The sequence below is a fragment of the Camelus dromedarius genome, chromosome 18 (assembly GCF_036321535.1).
Source record: "Camelus dromedarius isolate mCamDro1 chromosome 18, mCamDro1.pat, whole genome shotgun sequence".
NCBI lineage: Eukaryota > Metazoa > Chordata > Mammalia > Artiodactyla > Camelidae > Camelus > Camelus dromedarius.
Window position 1 is genome coordinate 24,764,574 of NC_087453.1, and position 19,224 is coordinate 24,783,797.

General features: G+C 55.8%; 2 protein-coding genes across 5 annotated transcripts; one reads left to right on the forward strand and one right to left on the reverse strand.

Moving 5' to 3' along the window:
* Window positions 1-93: 93 nt before the first annotated feature.
* On the reverse strand, window positions 94-2,761 carry CENPB (centromere protein B). The gene has a single exon (XM_010988246.3). The coding sequence runs from the start codon at window positions 2,733-2,735 to the stop codon at window positions 921-923; it is 1,815 nt and encodes a 604-aa protein (XP_010986548.3). The 5' UTR covers window positions 2,736-2,761; the 3' UTR covers window positions 94-920.
* A 4,920-nt stretch (window positions 2,762-7,681) lies between these two features.
* Window positions 7,682-17,172, forward strand: CDC25B (cell division cycle 25B). 4 transcript variants are annotated; one of them, XM_031434181.2, is made up of 16 exons: window positions 7,684-8,070; window positions 8,908-9,014; window positions 9,624-9,675; window positions 11,447-11,488; window positions 11,648-11,684; window positions 11,937-12,059; window positions 12,173-12,295; window positions 12,474-12,608; window positions 13,063-13,143; window positions 13,259-13,438; window positions 13,624-13,719; window positions 14,248-14,310; window positions 14,473-14,571; window positions 14,782-14,915; window positions 15,586-15,697; window positions 15,858-17,172. In XM_031434181.2, the coding sequence occupies exons 1-16, from the start codon at window positions 7,871-7,873 to the stop codon at window positions 15,996-15,998; spliced, it is 1,725 nt and encodes a 574-aa protein (XP_031290041.2). In that variant the 5' UTR covers window positions 7,684-7,870; the 3' UTR covers window positions 15,999-17,172. The 4 variants fall into 4 exon arrangements, with proteins under 4 accessions (XP_031290043.2, XP_031290041.2, XP_031290044.2 ...); XM_031434183.2 differs by lacking the exon at window positions 13,624-13,719 and having other exon boundaries at window positions 7,682-8,070; XM_031434185.2 differs by lacking the exon at window positions 8,908-9,014 and having other exon boundaries at window positions 7,938-8,070.
* Window positions 17,173-19,224: the final 2,052 nt, after the last annotated feature.

Sequence of the window (19,224 nt, forward strand, 5' to 3'; positions counted from 1 at the left end):
CAACATTTGTCCCACCAGAACAAGGGCCAAAGAGAACCGGGAAAGGAAGTGTCCCCAAGACAGACGCAAGCCCAGACCATGAAGGATGCACCCTTGGCTGTTAAAACATCCACCCCCACAAAAGGGGGGTGGACGGATTTATTGAATTCAGACTGGGAAAGGAGCAACTGGATGGCTGGACTCTGGGCCCAGCCCCAGGTCCCCTGCCCAGGATAGAGCCCTGCCAGAGAGAGAGGAGAGGCATGAGGCCTGCAGCTGCCCACAAGGGAAGTGCCCATAATCACTCCTCTGGAGGGCCTCTTGAGAACCTCCAATCTGGAAAGAAAACCAAGGGCCAGAGTAACATGGACTGGACCAGAGAAAGGGACTGAGGAGGTGGGGAAGCAGGCAGAGGCAGGCTCAGGAGCCTGTGGTTAGACTGTGCTTCTCAAGGCGGCCCAGGGGTAGGGATGGGGGGCTGCCAGCCTTGTGGGGGCCTAGGCTGGACCTTTCTCTGGAGCCCTTCCCAGAATGGCTTTGGGGTCCCCCCCACCAAAGACCTGGTGTGGATGGCAGAGGGGAGAGGCACTCTCTGGCCAGGAGCCTCCAGGGTTCATCCCTGGCTGCTACTGTGGCCTAGTCCACTGATGGCACGGTGTGGTAGCACCGGACAGCTCCCCACCCTACCCACCTGGTCCCCCAAGCCCAGGGGAAAATGGGGAGGAAAGAGGATTCTGAGAAAGAGGCAATAAGCAGGCAGTGAGGCTGATGCCAGCCCGAGGCCCTACCAGATGACTGGGCCTGTCACAGGGCCAGGAGAACATCACTACAGGATCTGGGGCTCCCCACTCTGGCTCCACCCACAGCGGCTCCCCAGAGAGTCCTCTGCCCTGGGCTGGAGCTGCCACATCCAGGTTGGGGGCACAGCTAGGCCCAGTGGCTCAGCTTTGATGTCCAAGACCCCGAACTCCTGCCTGCCTGGCGTGGTTCTTCCTAGTCACGTGGACTAGATCATGTTCCAAGTGGAGGATGTGGCTTTGCACACGGTCATCAATGGGGAAGGAGGTGAGGTACCTCTTGACCATAGCAAAGTAAGCCATGGCCTCCCCAAAGCTGGGCACAGGCACCTCATCACCATCCTCCTCATCATCTTCATCATCTTCATCCTCCTCCTCATCGTCTTCTTCCTCTTCCTCACTGTCTGACTCAGAGTCCTCCTCACCTTCCAGGAAATGGAGGGTAGGGCACTGGGCCTCCTCCTGAGCACCATAGCCCCCGAAGCTGCCACCAGCCTCCACGACTCCCTGGGCCCAGTCCTCAGCCTCCAAGCCTTCAGAGGAGCTCTCATCCCCTTCCTCCTCTTCCTCCTCATCACTGTCATCAACATCACCCTCCTCTTCCACCTCCTCTTCCTCCCCCAGCTCCTCTCCTTCCCCCCCTTCCTCCTCCTCCTCACCATCTTCCTCTTCCTCCTCCTCCTCCTCCCCTTCACCCTCCTCTTCCTCTTCCTCTTCCTCTTCTTCCTCCTCCTCCTCTTCCTCCCCCTCGCTCTTGAGGGCAGTAGTGATGGTGGCATTAGGGCCACCCCCGAAGCCAGCCTCACGAAAGCAGGTAGCTATGTCCGAAGGTTCCACTGCCTGCCAGGCTGCAGCCACGAAGTGCAGGGCCTCCATGAGGCCCAGCTGCAGGCCTGAGCGATCCTGGCCCTCTAGCGCGGCCATGGCCTTGAGCAGCATAGCCTGGCGGTAGTGGCCCTTCACCTGTTGGACCACTCCCCGCTCCAGCGGCTGCACGGTGCCCGGAGGGAAGAAGGCCAGCTGCACATGCCGCAGGCCCGAGGTATCCAGGGACTGGGCAGCCAGGCGGCCAGCCAACAGCAGGACTCGGCGAGATTCTGCAGCCATGCGGGTGTCCAGGGCCTTCAGGTACTTAGCCAGAGCCTGAGTGGTGACACCACCCTTAGAGTTGGCGGTGTAGTCGCAGGGCAGGCCGGCTTGGCCTGCACGAGGCTTGGCCGACTTGCCGGCCACAAGTGGGGGCAGCTTCTCGCTGCCGTCGGCGTTGGCGCACAGCAGGACACTCAGGCGCTGGGTGGCCCTGCGTGCCCGTCCATCGCTGCCGCACAGCCCCGCGGCCTGGTCGGGCAAGAAGTCGTACCATAGACTGGTCTCAGTGGCGCTGAACACGTCCTGGGAGGCGTAGCCCTCGGCCACCGACGGCGGCTGCTCCTCCCGAGCGCGCCAGCCCGTCGTACCCCCACCGCTGCCCTCCGAGGGTACGGCGGGCGGGCTGGCGGGCGCCGCTGGGGACCGGGGGGCAGCGCTGCGCGATCGGGCGCGGGCCACACCGCTGCAGGACACCACACCGTGGCGCCGGCGGAAGCGGTCCAGCCAGCCGTTGGAGGCAGTGAAGTCGTCCATGCCCAGCTCCTCGGCTATACGCAGCGCCTTCTCCTTGAGGATGATGCCCTTGACCGGCAGGCCAGCGGCGCGGATCTGCTGGAACCAGGCGATGAGCAGCCCCTCGAGCTTGTCGTAAGGGGACAGCTTGTTGGTCTTGCGGCAGGTGGAGGCCACACCGTACTTGCGCTCCGACGCCAGGATGGCGCGCTTGTTCTTCAGGATGGTGCTCAGCGTGGACGGCGGGATGTTGAAGCGCCGCGCGATCTCGCCCTTGCGCAGGTCCGGGTTCTCCTCCACCTCCTGGATGATCCGCGACTTCTCCCGGAACGTCAGCTGCCGCCGCTTGGGGCCCATCCCGGCGCGCCCCCCGCCCCGGGGCCCGGCGCCACCGCCGCCGCCCCGGGGCGGAGGGCCCCGGCCCGCGGCGGGGGGCACCTGGCGGCCTCTCCCGCGCGCCCCGCCCGAGACAAAGCGGCTCGCGGGGCGGCGGGCGGGGCGGCGACCCGGCCGGGCCGGGGGCACCTTCGGGGACGCCGGCGGGCGCGGCGCCGGGCGGCGGGCGGTAGGCGGCGGGCGCGGGCGAGGGCGGGCGGCGCGGGCGCTGTAGGCAGGAAGTGCCGCGGCGCGGGGAGCAGGGAGCGCGGCGAGCGGGGCGGAGCGGGCGGAGCGGGATCTCGCGGGAAGCGCGGGGACGCCCGGCACCGCCTCCCAGCCGTCCGCTCCCACCCCTTCCCCGCCGGCCCCGACCGACCGCGCGGGGGCGCTTCGGCCTGCTGGACCGGCCAGCGCTGGGGCGTCCGGGGACCCGCTGGCAACCGTGTGGGCAAGGCTCTGTGCCCGGCCTCTGTGCCGCGTGGGCAGCGATTGCTGCTAATAAAGAATAACAGCTGTGTTTTGTCTTTTTTATTAAGGTAAAATAACCCACGGTTTTTGCGGAAGCTGAAAAATACAGGAAACTAAATATCACCTTTCACCTCAACACCTGGAGAGATGCGCAGGTAATTTCTGATACATTTCCTTCCAGTCTTTTCTCTAGGCGCATGCAGTTTTTTTCCTTTTTTAATTTATTGCATAAAACTGACATCAGACGGTATAGACTATGTATTGGCATCTCCTGCTGTTTTATCTGGCATCAGACGATGAGAATTTTGCCTTATTGATAAAGTGTTACCAACATACTTTTTAATGGTTGTATATTGTTCCAATTATGGTTGAACCCCAATCGATGTAGCCTATTGTTGCACATTTAGATTATGTTTATAAGCAATACTATAGTTTTAAATCTATTTGATGATAATCCCACAATCCATAAATAAACACTAATGACATCTCATTATGTCACTTTCCGGGCTGTTCCATGCATTTAGCCATAAATATATGCGTTTGCACCTACAGAAATAATGTCATATATGTACATAAGCATACATACACACGAATCCCTGAAACCTCTTCCTGTACCAAACACATACAAATGACAGATTCTTAAAACAGTGTATGAATTGCAGTGTTTTCAAAAAAATTTTTTTAGAGTAGCATGAGGTGTAGGCAAGAGGAAGGCTGTGGTGCAGGGAGACAGGCTGCAAATCCGGTGCTGGATGAGGCTTCAAGGAAATGGGTGGAGACAAAGAAGAAAAGAGGACCAAAGAGAGTACCCTGGGTTCTTCAAGGTTAAGGGCTCAATAAAGGACTAACAGAAACTCAGGAGGAACAACTGAAGTGGTGGGAGGAAATTCAAGCTCATATAGTGTTCTGGAAGCCAAGGGAAGAAAGTGTAGTCACTGCTTTTTTAGAGTGCATTTCTCTTTTCCCATGTGTATCAAAGTCTGAGAATTTTCTAGTCATATCCTTTGCCCATGTTTCTATTGTATTTGTCTTTTTGTTGAGTTTTAGGAGCTCTTTATATGCTCTGAACATAAAATCTTCATGTATATTGCAAATATTTTCTCCTAGTCTACCACCCTTAACTTAGTCTAGGGAATCTCAGATATGAGAAGTTTTTAATCTTTAAGTAGACAGGTCTGTCACTTTTTTCCTTTATTGCTTCTGGATTTTGTATCTTACTGAGAGATGCCTTCTCTACCCAACCCCTGACCTCAAGACATAAAAAATGTTCTTCTGACCACAAGGTCCAGAAGAAAACATGGGAGACTTTTTCCTATAGAAGCCAGATCAGTGCTTGGCCCATAATGGGTGTGTGGTCCCTGTGCAAAAGTGAATGTAGGGCCACCTGGTTGAGGACTCTTTCCCACAAGCCTTCAAGAAACTGTCTGCATTTTGGAGGTTTCATCCATGTGCACGTATGTCCTCCTGACTCCTCATTTTATCTTCTTATAATCAATGGCTGTTTGGGTGAATGGACTGCGGGTGAGCTTTTTTTTCTACTTTGTTGAATTTTCTAAGTTTCCTTCAATAAGCAAACACTACTGGCCCTTTAAAATGAAAATGGAAATGGAAAGCTTGCTGACAAACATAAAGAATAATGATGAGGTGAGTGGATTGGAGATAGGCCTGTTGAGCAGCTTTGGACAGCCTGGACCAAGAGAAGAGAAGGTGGACTGTGGACTTCCCTGAGGTAGAGAATTGGAAAGATGGGGCTTCCAGAGGGAAGTGGGGGATCCCAGGGCTCCAGATGGATTAGTGCAGGAAATGGTCAGTTGAGAGAGTGGAAACAGGCCCTGCGCACTCCTACAGGCAGCGGGTAAACCAGTTATCTGGAAATGGCTATGCCATAAGTGCATGAGTGTGGCTTTTCTACTGTCCGGGAAGTGGCCATACCAGTGCCTTCTGTGTGGCACCAAGGATGGGCCTGGAAGTGGAAGGCACTGTGGGCCTGTTGATGGGGGGGAGGGGAGGCGGCACAGATGCAGTTAGCAGGAAAGAGGTTGTCCAGCCATTTGAGGACATCCCTATGCTTCCTAGAGCCAAAGGTCCCAAAAGAAATACCTATTTTCTCCCCCAATCCTCCAAAGAATATGGCATAATTTTTTATTCTTAATTATGTTTCTATTGGCTAGGACTCTTTTAGACTATCTCCAAGAGAATGCAACAAATTTATAATAATGACTGCCTCTGGGGAAGGGTCCTGAAGATTTGTATGGGGCGGGAGACTGACTTTTCATAGCCTTTTTGTGCCATTTGACTTTTCTCCTTTGTTTGAATTTTTTGTACTTGTATTAATTTTAAAAAACCATTTAACATGTCATAAGCCTTGGAAGGAAAGGCACCCAAAAATTTTGTCCCACCAAAAAAAAAAAAAAATGCTGTGTGAGAACAAGCTTGGAGAAGCAGAATAATTTTGCAGACATGTGATAATTTTTCCTAGTCTTCTGCCAAGGTCCCAGGGTCACACCAGACCCCCTTAAGGGAGCCCAGAGCTTGATACGTACAGTCTAGCATCCAGACTGTCCTTTCCATGAGAAGATGAGCTTTCTGCTGCCTAAAAGCATCATTGTAACAAAATCCTGGCTGATGGGAGGAGTCCTTCCTCTTACAAAGATGGTTGCAAGTATTTATTGCAGCTTGTTTTTACTGTTTTTTTTTTTCCAAACTGAGCACATAATCTACAGTCTAATTGGCAGAAGGAGTTACCCAGAGCTGATGTGTGAGATGCTCTGAAATGACCCCTCTGTGGTCCTGGCCCCTCTTCACGGCCCCAGAGGTGACCTCCGAACTGGAATTTCAAGCAATTCAAGAGTATACTCTCCCACACAAACCCTCCCCACACCCTGTAGAGGTGTTTGTTGGGGGATAAACACCTTCTGGGTTGGCTTTGAAAATACAACCCTCAGAGCAGTTTTATTTCTGGGCTCACTGTGCCCACCTCTACCCTGACCCCGGACAGTCACAGCTTTGGCTGTGAGTAGGGGCTGGAGGTCTGGAGCTGGACTCCTGACCTAGGGCTGGTGAACTGGAAACCTCAGTCCTGCCCAGCACATAGCAGTAGCATATCGCTGGGCAAAATGTTGAGAGAAGGAAAAGTCACATCCCCACCCTCCTCACCCCTCTCAGATAGGACTGGGGTCTCCCCACTCTCTTCCTCCACGTCTCCGGGTCCACCCAACCCCCACCACCAGGCCCTCCCTTCTGCCACCCCCACCCACTGCTCCTTGGCCTGGAGGATTAGGGCTGCACTGGAAGGGGTGAAAGGCCACAGCTCCAGCCTTCCTGAACTGTGCCCCACCCAGCCGGAGGCCACCTCTTCCCTGGGGAGAAGGGGTGCAAAAGCAGATTATGTCCTTTCGCGTTTGGATGCAGCCTTCCCACCACAGTCCAGGAAAGGGGGCTTGCTAGAAGGTGATCAGATAATTAGAAGATGCTCAGGTAAAACTAGTGACAAATTCAGCCTCCTTGATCAAAGAAACACCAATTAAACACTATGATGCCATTGGTACCACATGACCCATACCCTCAATGGGCATAAGATTATTGCATAAACTGGGTTCTGAGGTTGCTGACACCCTCCTTGCCCCTCACAGCCAAAACTAAAGGCTAGGCCAACCACTAGAGCCTCCTCTGGGGCTGCCCTCTTGGGATGCTCCTCTGGACCCCTTGGGATGACATCTAACCTGGGCCACTGAAGCACCCAACGGTTATGTGTCAGCCCCCACCTCGGGCCCACCTGGGGGCTCCCCATGGGAAATACGCTCTGAGGCCACTTGGAGCTGCCAGTCGAGGGGTCAGGGAGGCTGCGGGAACACAGACGCGTGGGGGCGAATCTCACCTCCATTTGCACAATCGTGTGACCTCGAACGAGTTGATGAACTTTCCCGCGCCTCAGCGTCCCTGTCTATAAAGTGGAATGGTGAACACAGAGCCCACAGCGCGGCTCTGTTGGCAAACTGGAACGGAGGCTCTCAGGATGCCAACTGGTGGTTGTAAGTGGTGTTAAACCGTGGGGATCCCGCTAAGGCTACCCTAGTGGATTGTTACTTCTTCAGGGGCCCTCTTCGCTGGGGGCGGGGGGTGGGCGGTGTGTAGCTCCAAACTACATACTGAGAAGCGGAATTTGGGAAGCCTGGATTCTCGCTCGAATCCTGGTTGGGAGGGAGTGCGAGGGATGTAGGAGAAATCCTAATTCCTCCACCCAACCCAAAGCTTGGAACTGGGCGAGGCCGGGCTGGTCCAGCCTCCGCGCCTTTCACCACATGGGCCCCGCCCTCGGTCCCGCCCCTCTTCTAACCCGCGCCCCCATTGGTGGCGTCCGGCGGCGCGGCCGCTGTTATTTTTCGAATATATAAGGAGGTGGTGGTGGTGGCAGCTTCTGCTTAGAGGCTTCCCGGACTGGCGGCGGGTCCCTGCGTCCCTCCTCCCCTCCCCACCCTCCCCGCTTCCCTCTCCGCTTCCCTCTCCTCCCTCGCTCCGGCCCCGTTGCTCTTCCTCCCTCCCACCCCCCTCCACCCCGGGCCGGCTCCCTACCTCGTCCCTCGTCCCGGCCAGCTGTGCCCGGCGCCTGTCGGTTGCCCTCCGCCCAGCCCTCCCGCCCCGCGGATATGGAGCTGCCCCAGCCGGAGCCCGCGCCAGGCTCGGCTCTCAGTCCGGCCGCCGTGCGCGGTGACGCCCAGCGTCCGGGCTACCTTCCGGGCCTCCGCCTGGGAGCTCACAGCCTCCTGGGGTCCCCGGAGCGCGCGACCGCTTCCTCGCCAGTCAGCACCCTCACCCAGACCATGCACGACCTCGCCGGGCTCGGCAGGTAGGGCGCGCCAAGGATGCTGGGTGTGGGGTGAGAGGCCCGCACTAGGGTATTGGTCCTAGGCCTCCTTGTGAACCTGGCATGGGTACCGAATCCAAAAGGCGGAGTAGGGAGGCATCCGGGGCAGAGCCTGTTCAGGGGCCCGAGACAAGGTTGTGCTGCTCACACCCTCCAGTTGACTTGCTCTTGGCCTGCACAAGCCTTTGGAGACCTTTCCCACCTCCTCCTCCTCCACCATGCTGCCTCCCTAATCTCAGCAGATCTTCACCATTTTGCCCCAGGCAGGAGATCCTGAGCCTGGAGGGGGGAACTTGAGGTGGCAGACCAGTGGGGTTCCCATAAACCCAGGCTCCTGCTCCCTCCTCCAGTTCTTTCCTGGGGTTAAGGGGTTAAGTGCTTGTTCTGCCCCTGTAAGCAAGCCTGCATCTCCAGGCTGGGTTGTCCTTGTAGCAGTAGAGACCTAAACCTAAACCCTTCCTCCAGAAAGGCTTGTGGATGAGTAGGGGTCTGAAAAGTTTAGGGGAAGGCCCTCCAGGGCTGCTCTGCTATGCCCTCAGGGTGGCCCCAGCCCACCTCCTCCAGCCTACCTCCTTGCTCTTGCCCTGGGTTCACCTCTCCCTGCACCCAGGAGGACTTTAAATCAATCAGTCAAAAGAGATGTAGGGCCCATGTAGAAGGCCTGAGAAGAGGGTAGGCCCTTGATGCCTCACCTTTCTGGGACAGTGCAGAGGCTGGATGGGCCCTTCAGAAGTGGGTGGCTGGTGGGAACATGGGCCAGCCAGCACTTGAGCCCCACATTTACCTTTCTCCTTCCTTGGGTCCCTGCTCCCTTCCCAGCGAGACCCCAAAGAGTCAGGTAGGCAGCCTGCTCAAATGCCTATCCCTGTCCCGTCGGGCGTCTGAATCCTCCCTGTCGTCTGAGTCCTCTGAATCTTCTGATGCAGGTGAGGCCCAGGGGTGCCAGGGGAGTTTGGGAGGGCTGCCTGAGCCTCCCCACTTCCCTACTGATCAGACTAACATCCTTACCACAACCTGGTGGGCCCAGCAACCTCCCCCTGCCCACTTCTGGTAGGGCTCACCACACTCAGCACCGACTGAGCAAGGCGGGCATTGGGCGGGGTCCTGAGATCTTACCTATTTAAAAACAGTAGCCAAACCCCCTGAACCACAGCCCCACCTGGGAGGCATTAGGGCTGAAAGTCTGTCATTTTATGACATTCACTTGCCTTCTGCTATCACCATTTCCTTTAAAAAGCCAGTATCTCTTCTAGAACAAATTATTTTAAACTAGTTCAGGAAAAATGCTCAGCAAAGTTTTGGTTTAAAGCCTAGAAGGAGGAGTTTTCATAGTAAACAGGGAGTGGAGCCCTGTGTAATTTGGGGAGCAGTGTGTCAGCCTTTGGGGTCCATGGATGGGTTTTGTTTCATTTTTTAATATGTCAAGATCTAAAACAAAAAGAGGTTTTTCCCTTCTCAGAATAGGGTTGGGATGTGGTGGGGGAAAGAGTACAGGAAATGCCACTACTTTCAAACCAAGGCGCTCTGTCCCCCAGGTCTCTGCATGGACTCTCCCAGCCCTATGGACCCCCAAGTGGCGGAGCAGACGTGAGTGGAGAAAAGGAGGGGGCACCTGCCCTTAGGAATCTCAGTTCTAGTATAAACTCACTGGGAAGTCTGGGCGAGCAGACAGACCCCTCTTCATCCCCATATGGGGACACGAATTGACTTCATGTCCTGGAATTCTGCTCTCTGTCTCAGGGAAGGGTCTGCTCTCACGGGAGCAGCTGAGAGTGGGCTCAGGGCTGGGGGGTAGGGGTCAGTGGCCACAGGGAGCCACTTGTGGGAATATCGGGTCAGTATGTATCTCATTTTTTTCTGCCTATACACATTTTTTCTGTGCAGTATCACAATTTCAAAATATGGTCCAACTAATTCAAAACTTTTTATTCACTCTAGGCCAAACAAAACAGTTACTGCAAGCTGGTTTGGCCCTTGGCCATCCTATCAGCAACCTCTAGCTTCAGTGATGTTTGACCCTCTGGCCAACTCCTGGACCAGGCCCTTTGTGAGGGGGAGTGGAGAAGTTGGTGGGCTCTGCTCAGCGCAGATCCCTGCTGCTTGGTTGTGGGGCAAGAGTAGTACCTCCCAGAGCACAGCTGTTCCCATCCAGCTGTTCAGGCCCCAGCAAGGAGAGCAGCTGCCAGGCATTACTGGGAACAGCTGGGCATCCTCAGCCTGGGCTATGGGACTGTGGCTTTGGGTTTAGGGCAGTGGCTGTCTTTCTTCCAATTGCCTTTGATCAGACTGGGCTGGGCTGCAGGGTTTGTTCATAAACAGGAAATGGGTAGAGAATTAGATGGGGGTGTGGGGACTATAGGCTGGGTTTTGGTGGTAACAGGGCTGTCCCTGCTTTGCCCCCAGGGCCCAGGTGCAGATTGGAAACCAAGGCAATTAAATTGATAATCCTGATGCCAGGTTGGCTGGGCACAGCCACCTCCCCCCCAACCCTGGGGCCATCCCCCTGACATTTTAGCACTCAGTGCCCCACCACTATCTCTGCACCTGCTTTGACGGTTACAGTTTCTCAGAAAGAAGTGTGTGTGTATGTGTGTACACACAGACACACAAAAGCCCCGCCTAGCAGGTGGTCTCTGGTAACATAGCTGAGGGGTGGGGCCTATCTACAGAAGCTTATGCTCCAGCCTCAAAAGGAACATCTGTTGGAATTCTTTGCCTGCTGGCCTCTCCTAAGGCAGGAAGAGGGGGGTAGGACAGAGGCTGGGTCCTGGAAAATTCCACAGGAGGGAGGAGAGGATGTGACCCTGCACATTGGTCACTAGGAGGTCTGGCATGGCAGACTGGGACTGATCCAGGGGCACACTAAACCAGTCCCCTGACCTGGGGGAGCCATAACAGCCCCACACAAGGGGAGAGAAGCCCAGTCTTGCTGGCATCCAGGCTCTAGAGGCACCTACATTGTCAGGCCAAGGCCTGTCACCATGGGATGGATGGATGCCTTTCCTGGCAGCCATATGGCCCCGCTGAGGTGATTTGCATACAGGTGGAAGGCCTGTGGGCAGGCGGGTGAGACCGTTGCCTTGGTAACGCCTCAGCCACCCTGTGACCTACCCCAGCTGTCTCTGTTGCTGCCATTCTCCAGGCCTCTTCCATTCAGGGCAGCCTTTAAAATCCCAGGCTGCCTCTCATCTCCCCCCTCCCTGATACCTGGGTCCCCGATAATCTGCATTCTTCCTACCTTCTCTTTCCCCTGGCTTGAGCCCTGGCCCCTCGGGCCTTGTGAACTGGGGACCTGATGCTGGGGGTGGGTGATGGGCTAAAAGGGAGGTGGGTTGCATGGGACCCTTTTCTCTCCTAGGTTTGAGCAGGCCATCCAGGCAGCCAGCCGAGTCATTCGAAAGTAAGTGCTCAGGCCTTCCTCACACAGGCTCCCCTGCCCTGTGTGGGTAGAGTAGGCTTTCCCATGGGGGTGCACAGGGCTCTGTGGTGGAGGGGACGCTGCATGCTGTCTGTCATGGGCTGACTCTCCAGCCCTGAGTGCCTCTATTTCCTTCTGCAGTGAGCAGTTTACCATCCGACGCTTCCAGTCCTTGCCGGTGAGTGCCCTCTGAGGCCCAACGGGAGGCTCAGGTCTGCTGGCCAGGAGGGGGGAGGGGCAAGAGGGGTCTAGGGTCAACTCTTAGGGTGGACTTGATGTGGTTGGGTGTCCCCAGTCTGGCTGCAGGAGCTGGGGTTTTGGAGGTAGACAGGTGAGCTGGGGGAGTTGGAGGAGCTATGGGAGAAGGGAGGCCTGGGCTGGTGCCAGAGGAAAGCAGCCTTTTGTACCTGCTGCCCTCCTGGCTCTCTAGGTGAGGCTTCTGGGTCACAGCCCTGTGCTACGGAACATCACCAACTCCCAAGTGCCTGGCACCTGGAGGAAGAGTGCGGCGTGTGTCCGAGCTGCCCACCGCTCTGAGGAGGACAAAGAGAATGTGCGTGTCCGGAAGGCCAGAGTGGGAGTGCTCCAGGGAGAGAAGGGGACTTGCTGCGGTGGTTCTCTGCCATTTGATGACACACCCTCCTTTGCCCCCTATACTGCCCACAGGATGGATTTGTCTTCAAGATGCCGGGAAAGCCCACCCATCCCAGCCACACTCATGTTCTGGCAGAGTGGGCCAGCCGCAGAGAAGCCTTTGCCCAGAGGCCAAGCTCAGCTCCCGACCTGATGGTATACCAGCAGCTGACCCAGGCAGGGCAGGCGTTCACACAGGACGGGTGCCTGTGAAGGCAGCCGGGGGGACTGGAGGCTGATCCTGAGCCCTGAGGCAGTGGGAACTTTTTCTCAGAAGGCTGGGGGTGGGGAACGTGAGGCCCCTGAGTAGCCTGTTCATTCGTTACCCACACAGTGTCTCACCCCTGAGCGGAAGATGGAAACAGAGGAACTGACTCCCCTGGCCCGATGCCGCTTCTCCCTGACCCCCACTGAGAGGGCTGCCGAAGAAGATGATGGATTCGTGGATATCCTGGAGAGTGACTTAAAGGTAAACAGCCTTGCCCTGTCAAGCCCCCTACCTCTCCCTCCCTGGGATCTCCCAAAAGAGGAGAGCTCTGAGCTCCTGCAGCAAGACTATGACCTCATTCCAATGTCAGAAGAAGAATTGGAGGTAACTGAGTCACAGCCTTTCCTCTGGCCAATCAGAGAAGAGGAGGTGGCAGGTGCTGCAGTGAAGGGGCGATGGGCAGGGTGGAGGGAAGCCTGGCCCTCCTGCATGGCCACACTTCTCATGATTCTTTGTAAGCCCCAGCACTGAGTGGGGCCCTGTAGCTTCCTGGTTCTGGGGGTCTGCCCTATGTGGAGGTGTGAGCAGGGCCAGGGAGGGCTGCTGGCCTGGAGTTTGCTGAGAGAACTAGGCAGACTGTCCTTGAGAACACGGGGCTTTAGGGGTTGGATCTTTGCCTGGGAATTTGACCATGTCCTTGCTAATTTGGCCTCAGGAGGAAGATGTAGTCCCCCCAGGCATGGAGAGCCTTATTAGTGCCCCGCTGGTCAAGACCTCAGAAAAGGAAGAGGAGCAGGTGAGCTTCTGGGGTAGCCCCTCAGAACTTGGAGGGGTGGGCCCTACCCCCAGGTGGGATTTGGGTTGAAGGGCAGGGGCGGGGCACTCTGACCTGACACTGCTGTTCCCGCCAGGACCTCATCATGTACAGCAAGTGCCAGCGGCTCTTCCGCTCCCCGTCCATGCCCTGCACCGTGATCCGGCCCATCCTTAAGAGGCTGGAGCGCCCCCAGGACAGGGACCTGCCTGTACAGAACAAACGGAGGAGGAGCGTGACCCCTTCAGAGGAAGAGCAGCGGGAGGCTGAGGGGCCTGTGAGTGCCCTCCTCCGGGGATGGGGCTGGGCTGGACTGGGCTGGGTGGCAACCCTCCAAGGCCACCCTGCAAGCTCTTCTCAGCCGGGTTTGTGGCAGAGGGCAGGGTGCATGGAAGAGGGTACTAGTCAGACAGGGCACTGAGGGGCAGCCTCACCCCGATCCTGCCGCCGTCTGCCCCACAGAAAGCCCGTGTTCTCCGCTCTAAGTCCTTATGTCATGACGAGATCGAGAACATTCTGGACAGTGACCACCGAGAACTGATCGGGGATTACTCCAAGGTACCAGCAGTGAGCGGCCCCCTCAGGAGGCTCGACCCCTTACCAACTGTGGCCCCTGAGCCCAGCAGCTGCTTCAGTGACACCCTCTCTCCCCAGAGGCCCCCTGGCTTTGTCCTTTGCGTCTTTTCCTTTATTTTCATCTAGACTCCTGTCTCTGGCTCTCCTTGGTCTCCTGACTCCACCTCAAATCTGTCCAGGGCATCAATGGTATCTCAACCCTGGAAAACATTTCCAAACTGTAGTATCTAGCTTGGAGCCTCCTTGGGCTTCATCCTGGGGCTTGGCAAAGCATGGGGGCAGGAGGAAAGGGGGTTCATCTCTTCTGCTCCCCATCTTCATTTCCCCTTGAAGGCTATTCCCTGGGGATTGACCCTAGAGGTGCCTCTTGGTTGCTATGGGAACCAGAGCTGAAGTTGAAAGTCAAAGCATGTGTGGCCTTTGGGCTTGGGGAAAAAACTGCATCTTTTCCAGGTTCCCAGTCTTACCAATTTCACTTTGTTTCTCCTTTCTCTCTCCACTTCCCTTCAGGCCTTCCTCCTACAGACTGTGGATGGAAAGCACCAAGACCTCAAGTACATCTCACCAGAAACGGTATGCAGGGATGAGCTTTTTTTCTAGTGCATTTGGGACTTCTGTTTGCCTGTTAACTTTGCCTGGGGTCGGGCTGCCAGCACTGGGTTAGCAGCAGTGTTAGGGGCCAGTCCCTGCCTGCCAGCCTGACCTGTTGGAACCCTCCTCCGTGGCCTCCTACAGATGGTGGCCCTGCTGACAGGGAAGTTCAGCAACATCGTGGAGAGGTTTGTGATTGTGGACTGCAGATATCCTTACGAGTATGAAGGCGGGCACATCAAGGTGAGTCAGGGTGATGGGAGAGGCCCTGAAGACTCACCCAGTCGTACCCTTTCTCTGCCTGGAGGATGAATCGGTAGTAGGTGGGTGTACCTTCTTGTGGGGAAGGATTCTGCCCAGCAAGAGTCAGCGTCACTTGTCTGAAAGATGGGGACTGCATAGGGGAGGGTCGACTGCCCAGGGCTGTGGCCTGACCTGCGGCTCCTCCGGCAGACTGCTGTGAACCTGCCTCTGGAACGTGACGCCGAGACCTTCCTGCTACAGAGCCCCATCACACCCTGCAGCCTGGACAAGAGAATCATCCTCATTTTCCACTGTGAATTCTCATCTGAGCGGGGGCCTCGCATGTGAGTCCCAGCTCCGCCCAGCCTGCTAGTACTTCTCCTGACCTTCCTTGGCCAAGCTGGTGGGTGCTGGAGTCAGCTGATGGCCAAGACGCCCGAGCCCAGCCCCAGCCCCTCCTCGGCCTTGGCCCCTGTCTCATCTGATGCCTTGGAGCAGACCTCATGCCACCGTCCTTCCCATCAGGCCTCACATCTATCCTCTGTTGCTGCTACCCCTGCAAAATCCAAGTCTCCAGCAGCATCCTTACAATCCAAGGGCCCTGTCCCAGTCCTCAGTGACACTGACCTTTCCAGTGTTCCACTGTCCTTTCCTCTCTTTACCTCACCAAGTCTTGCCCAGACTTCCTGAATGTATCTCCTGAATTTTGCCTGCCTCTCTCCTTTCTGCCTCCCCTTTCCCGGTTCAGGAGAAATGTCTCTGACGAAGATTGTGCAACTGTCTCCTAGAAACAGAGCCCCCTTGATTTGCTTCCTTCCTTCCTTCCATCTCCCCAACTGCTTCCGTACCCAGCTAGCCAGACTGAGCTCAGAGTGTTCTTGGGGCTGACATTCTTGCACAGAAGTCTTCTGCGGTTCCCCAAGGCCCTCAAAGGAGTCAGTGCAGGGAACAGGTCCCCTGATGGACACCCCGCTGCATGCCCAGCTCTCACCCCCACACCCCTGCTCATCCCAGGTGCCGTTTCATCAGGGAACGAGACAGGGCCTCCAACGACTACCCCAGCCTCTACTACCCTGAGATGTATATCCTCAAAGGCGGCTACAAGGAATTCTTCCCACAGCACCCGGTACTATGGGTGGGGTGGCCGCAGCCTGCGTGGGAGGGTTGGACTAGAAGCAAAGGGCTCGGCCTGGCGGTAGCCCTTAAAGAAGGAGAAGGGAGGGGTGGGTCCCCCCACAAAGTTACCCATTTCCCCAGATTGATTGGCCCTTCCCACCCTGCCCTAGGCGTTCTGTGAGCCCCAGAACTACCGGCCCATGAACCACGAGGCCTTCAAGGACGAGCTGAAGGCCTTCCGCCTCAAGACGCGCAGCTGGGCTGGGGAGCGAAGCCGGCGGGAGCTCTGCAGCCGCCTGCAGGACCAGTGAACCGCCAGCAACCATCCCACCCATCTTCCTTGCCTTGTGTGACCTGGGCACCAGCAGCCCAGTGGCTTGCAGGGCCGAGGGTCTGCTAGAGGCCCCAGGTGCTGTCCAGATGAAAGACGGTGATGGTGTCCCGTCCATCTGCTCCCGCCCTGACGCCTCTGTCTCACTCCAGTCATACTCCATATCCTGGTGACACCCCCACCCCCACCCCGGAAGAGCCCAGCCTGCTGACTTAGTGCAATTGGATTAAGTCTAGCTCAAAGGAAGTATTCTGTGTCCAGCAGGAGCCTTTTGTTTTTTTCCTTCCTTGTTTGGGTTAACTGTTTGTCTTCCTGTATCCAGAAAAGCCCCCCTTTTTTCTAGGGGCTTTGCTTGTATGTATGAGGCTGAGGGAGAGCGACAGCCCCCAAGATGGGCAGCAGCTGTGCTCCTGGCCCTAGGGGTCAGCGCTGCCCTGCCCCAGGCCATCTACAGCACTTCCAAGTGTGTCCTCATTGCTCCCCTCTCTCTTCCCCTCCCTCCTGTCCCTCCATGTGAACACATCCAGCACAGACATAAGCTCTTACTCTTTCCTGTTTCAATGTTATCTGCATGCTTGATTTGTCTGGTTTGCCCATCTCAGGATGTTCACAGGCTGAGGTTTAGGCTCCCCTTGTCCAGCTAGGGCTAAGGGCTCAAACATTAATAACTCACTTGGCCCTGGCTTCTGTTGCTTCAGAAAAGGATGTTATTATTTGCAGGGGCCTTTTGGATGAGGGCTAAGGCCTGTGTCCTGAGCCCACTGGAAGCCCAGCTCTCGATACTGTGAACCCCAGAGCCTGAAGCCATTTCAGAACTTGCTGCTGTCTTGTCATGGACGGACAGACGGATGAATGGAAGAGTGGTGGACGGATGGATGGCCAGGAATGCACACTGCCTTGTCCACAAACTGCTGAGTGGAAACATTTCAGTGAGTGTGACAGCCTGCGGCCGGAGTATATGTGTGCCTGTCTGTGTGGACAAAAATCTCTACACTTTAAGGTTTGGAGATATTCAAAAGGAACTGTCATGGAAGCAGCTAAACCAAGGACAACCATCTCTGGATTCTGAATCTCAGGAAGTGGGCAGGGCTTTTTGAAGGCCCTGATGAGTCATCTGCTAGGGTCTTGGTTCAATAAAGCACTGAGCAAGTTGAGTAAGCAGCATCGTGTCCGGGGAGCCCTTGGCAGGACCATGGCAGCCCTGGTTGGTGGGAAAGGGCAGGGGCAGCTCAGCGGTAAGCAGCATCTCCGCAGCTCCCACCTCACCTGGCAGAATCAAATCTACCATACGTTCCTCTTCACATTTCCTTGTCTTTGCATCTGCTGTATTATCCTCAGGAATGCTCTCACCCATCTGTTATTCCTTTAAAATTCAATTTCAAATGTTATGTCCTCCCAGAAGCCTTCCTGCCCTATAAGGGAAATGACTTTCCTTTCAGTATCTCCAGCACCCAGTAGAGGTTCCACCACCTAGGTGGTGCCAAGTTCAAGATTAAGAGAGTGCGAAAGGGTCAATCTGGGAGAGCTTGTCCTAGGCCCAAACCTGGGTGTGTCAGGAAATCCCCTTGGAACACCACAGCGAATGACCCTCCCCACCCCCAGTATGAGCTCTCTGTGATTGTAGAGACTCCTTTGCAAATGTACAAATAAGATACTGCCTGATAGAGTGCACACACATGTCAGGTGTCATTAACTTCATCTACCTTGCAATGATTATTTGCTCCATACTGCAGATCGAAAAATGGAGGCTATTTCTTACCAGAGCAACAAGAAGGGATTCAGTTTCTCAGGCTGAGTCTAAAGGACACTTACCCTGTCTCCAGCTTACCTCCTGCCCCCTCCCCCTGCCCCCAATTTCTTAAACCCCTTCAAGGCTTGGTCTTCACTCCTGGTCTGGACCCCTCTATAAGGGCACAACAGGTGGGAGGGGTGGGTGTCTTGAAGGGCTGGACATCTACTCAGGGAAGGAGGGGTCCTGAAGCTTCCAGAAGTCCCCTCCACTGAGCAGAAACCTGACACCAAGGCCAGCATTTATTCGGATGAGGGGATTTGCCCCCCAAAAGGGAAAATAGCTGGGCACACCCCTGAGAAAGAGGGAGAAGTAGGGGGACAGAAGAGAGTGAGCCCTGGGCACAGTCATGCTGAGACTCGCTGGCACCACCCTGAGTGTTCAGGTGGTCTGGTTTTATGAGGAGCAAGGCAGATGCTCAAGAGAGGGCACTCACTTGCTCCAGGTCACACAGTAAATACAATCTGAGCAGGTATTTCAGCTGCCAGGACTCCTATGCCTCACCTCCCACCTCTGGTCCAGAGAGCCAAGGGGGTGGGGTTAGGCTGCCTGGCCTCTGCTCTGAGTCCTTTTACTCTGTCCTGGATCAGGCCACACAGGAAGGAGAAAACAATGGGTGCTATGTCCAACAATGCCCAGACTGTGTGCCAGGTACAGATAGCTGCGGCCATATCTGCCCCACTTAGAACGCACCATCAGAGTCACAGATGGGGTCTTGGGGCACTTAGTCGGCTCCATACACGTTTACCTGTTGTCTCCTAAGCACATCAGGTCGCTATGCAGCTCATTTTGCAGGAAAACCAAAATAGGAAGGCAGGGAGGGGGCCCTGGTCAAGCAAGGAGATGAAATTCCTTCCCAAAGAGAAGACCCTGCTGCTGACATCTACCTTGAGGGAAGCGTGGGCCTGGTCTCCATAGAGGGGACGCCAGGTCAGGACCCTCCTACTTCTGGGAAGTTCAGGGGATGGGGCAGAGGTGCCCCAACCCCCTTCTTACCAGGAAGAGAAGCTATAACTTTATTCCTGAATGTTCATAAAGAGAAGTGTATCAGGCAAGGAAGCGGTTTAAAATCCTGGGCTGCTAGCCAGTTTTAGAGGTTGTTTTGCTTGGGCCAAGGCGGGGCAGGAATTCCCGCCGCCAGCCAGCGAGCCGCTGACTCACATGGTTAAAGAGCTGCATGGGGCTGGGCCCAGGTGGAGAGCCAGCCTGTGCAGGCCTGTCAGCAGGCACCACGGGGGCTGGGCATCGTCAGAACTACTCAATGGGTAACTTGCAATGACAATTTAAAAAATGTTTTCTTTTTAAATTGGGGAATAATTGACATTTCCTCAAAGGTACACATCTTAAGCACAGAGCATAGAGCATATATGTGAAGAAGCACTACACTCAAGATATCAACGTTTTTAGAATCTCTGGA

What these genes read in the sequence shown, in the direction of transcription:
- CDC25B (XM_031434181.2), top strand. Translation starts at nt 7,871, where the DNA reads ATGGAGCTGCCCCAGCCGGAGCCCGCGCCAGGCTCGGCTCTCAGTCCG. An exon ending in GCCAGCCGAGTCATTCGAAA is followed by an intron (nt 11,489 to 11,647) that starts GTAAGTGCTCAG and finishes TTCCTTCTGCAG; the next exon opens with TGAGCAGTTTACCATCCGAC. An exon ending in AGTACATCTCACCAGAAACG is followed by an intron (nt 14,311 to 14,472) that starts GTATGCAGGGAT and finishes GGCCTCCTACAG; the next exon opens with ATGGTGGCCCTGCTGACAGG.
- CENPB (XM_010988246.3), bottom strand. Translation starts at nt 2,735, where the DNA reads ATGGGCCCCAAGCGGCGGCAGCTGACGTTCCGGGAGAAGTCGCGGATC.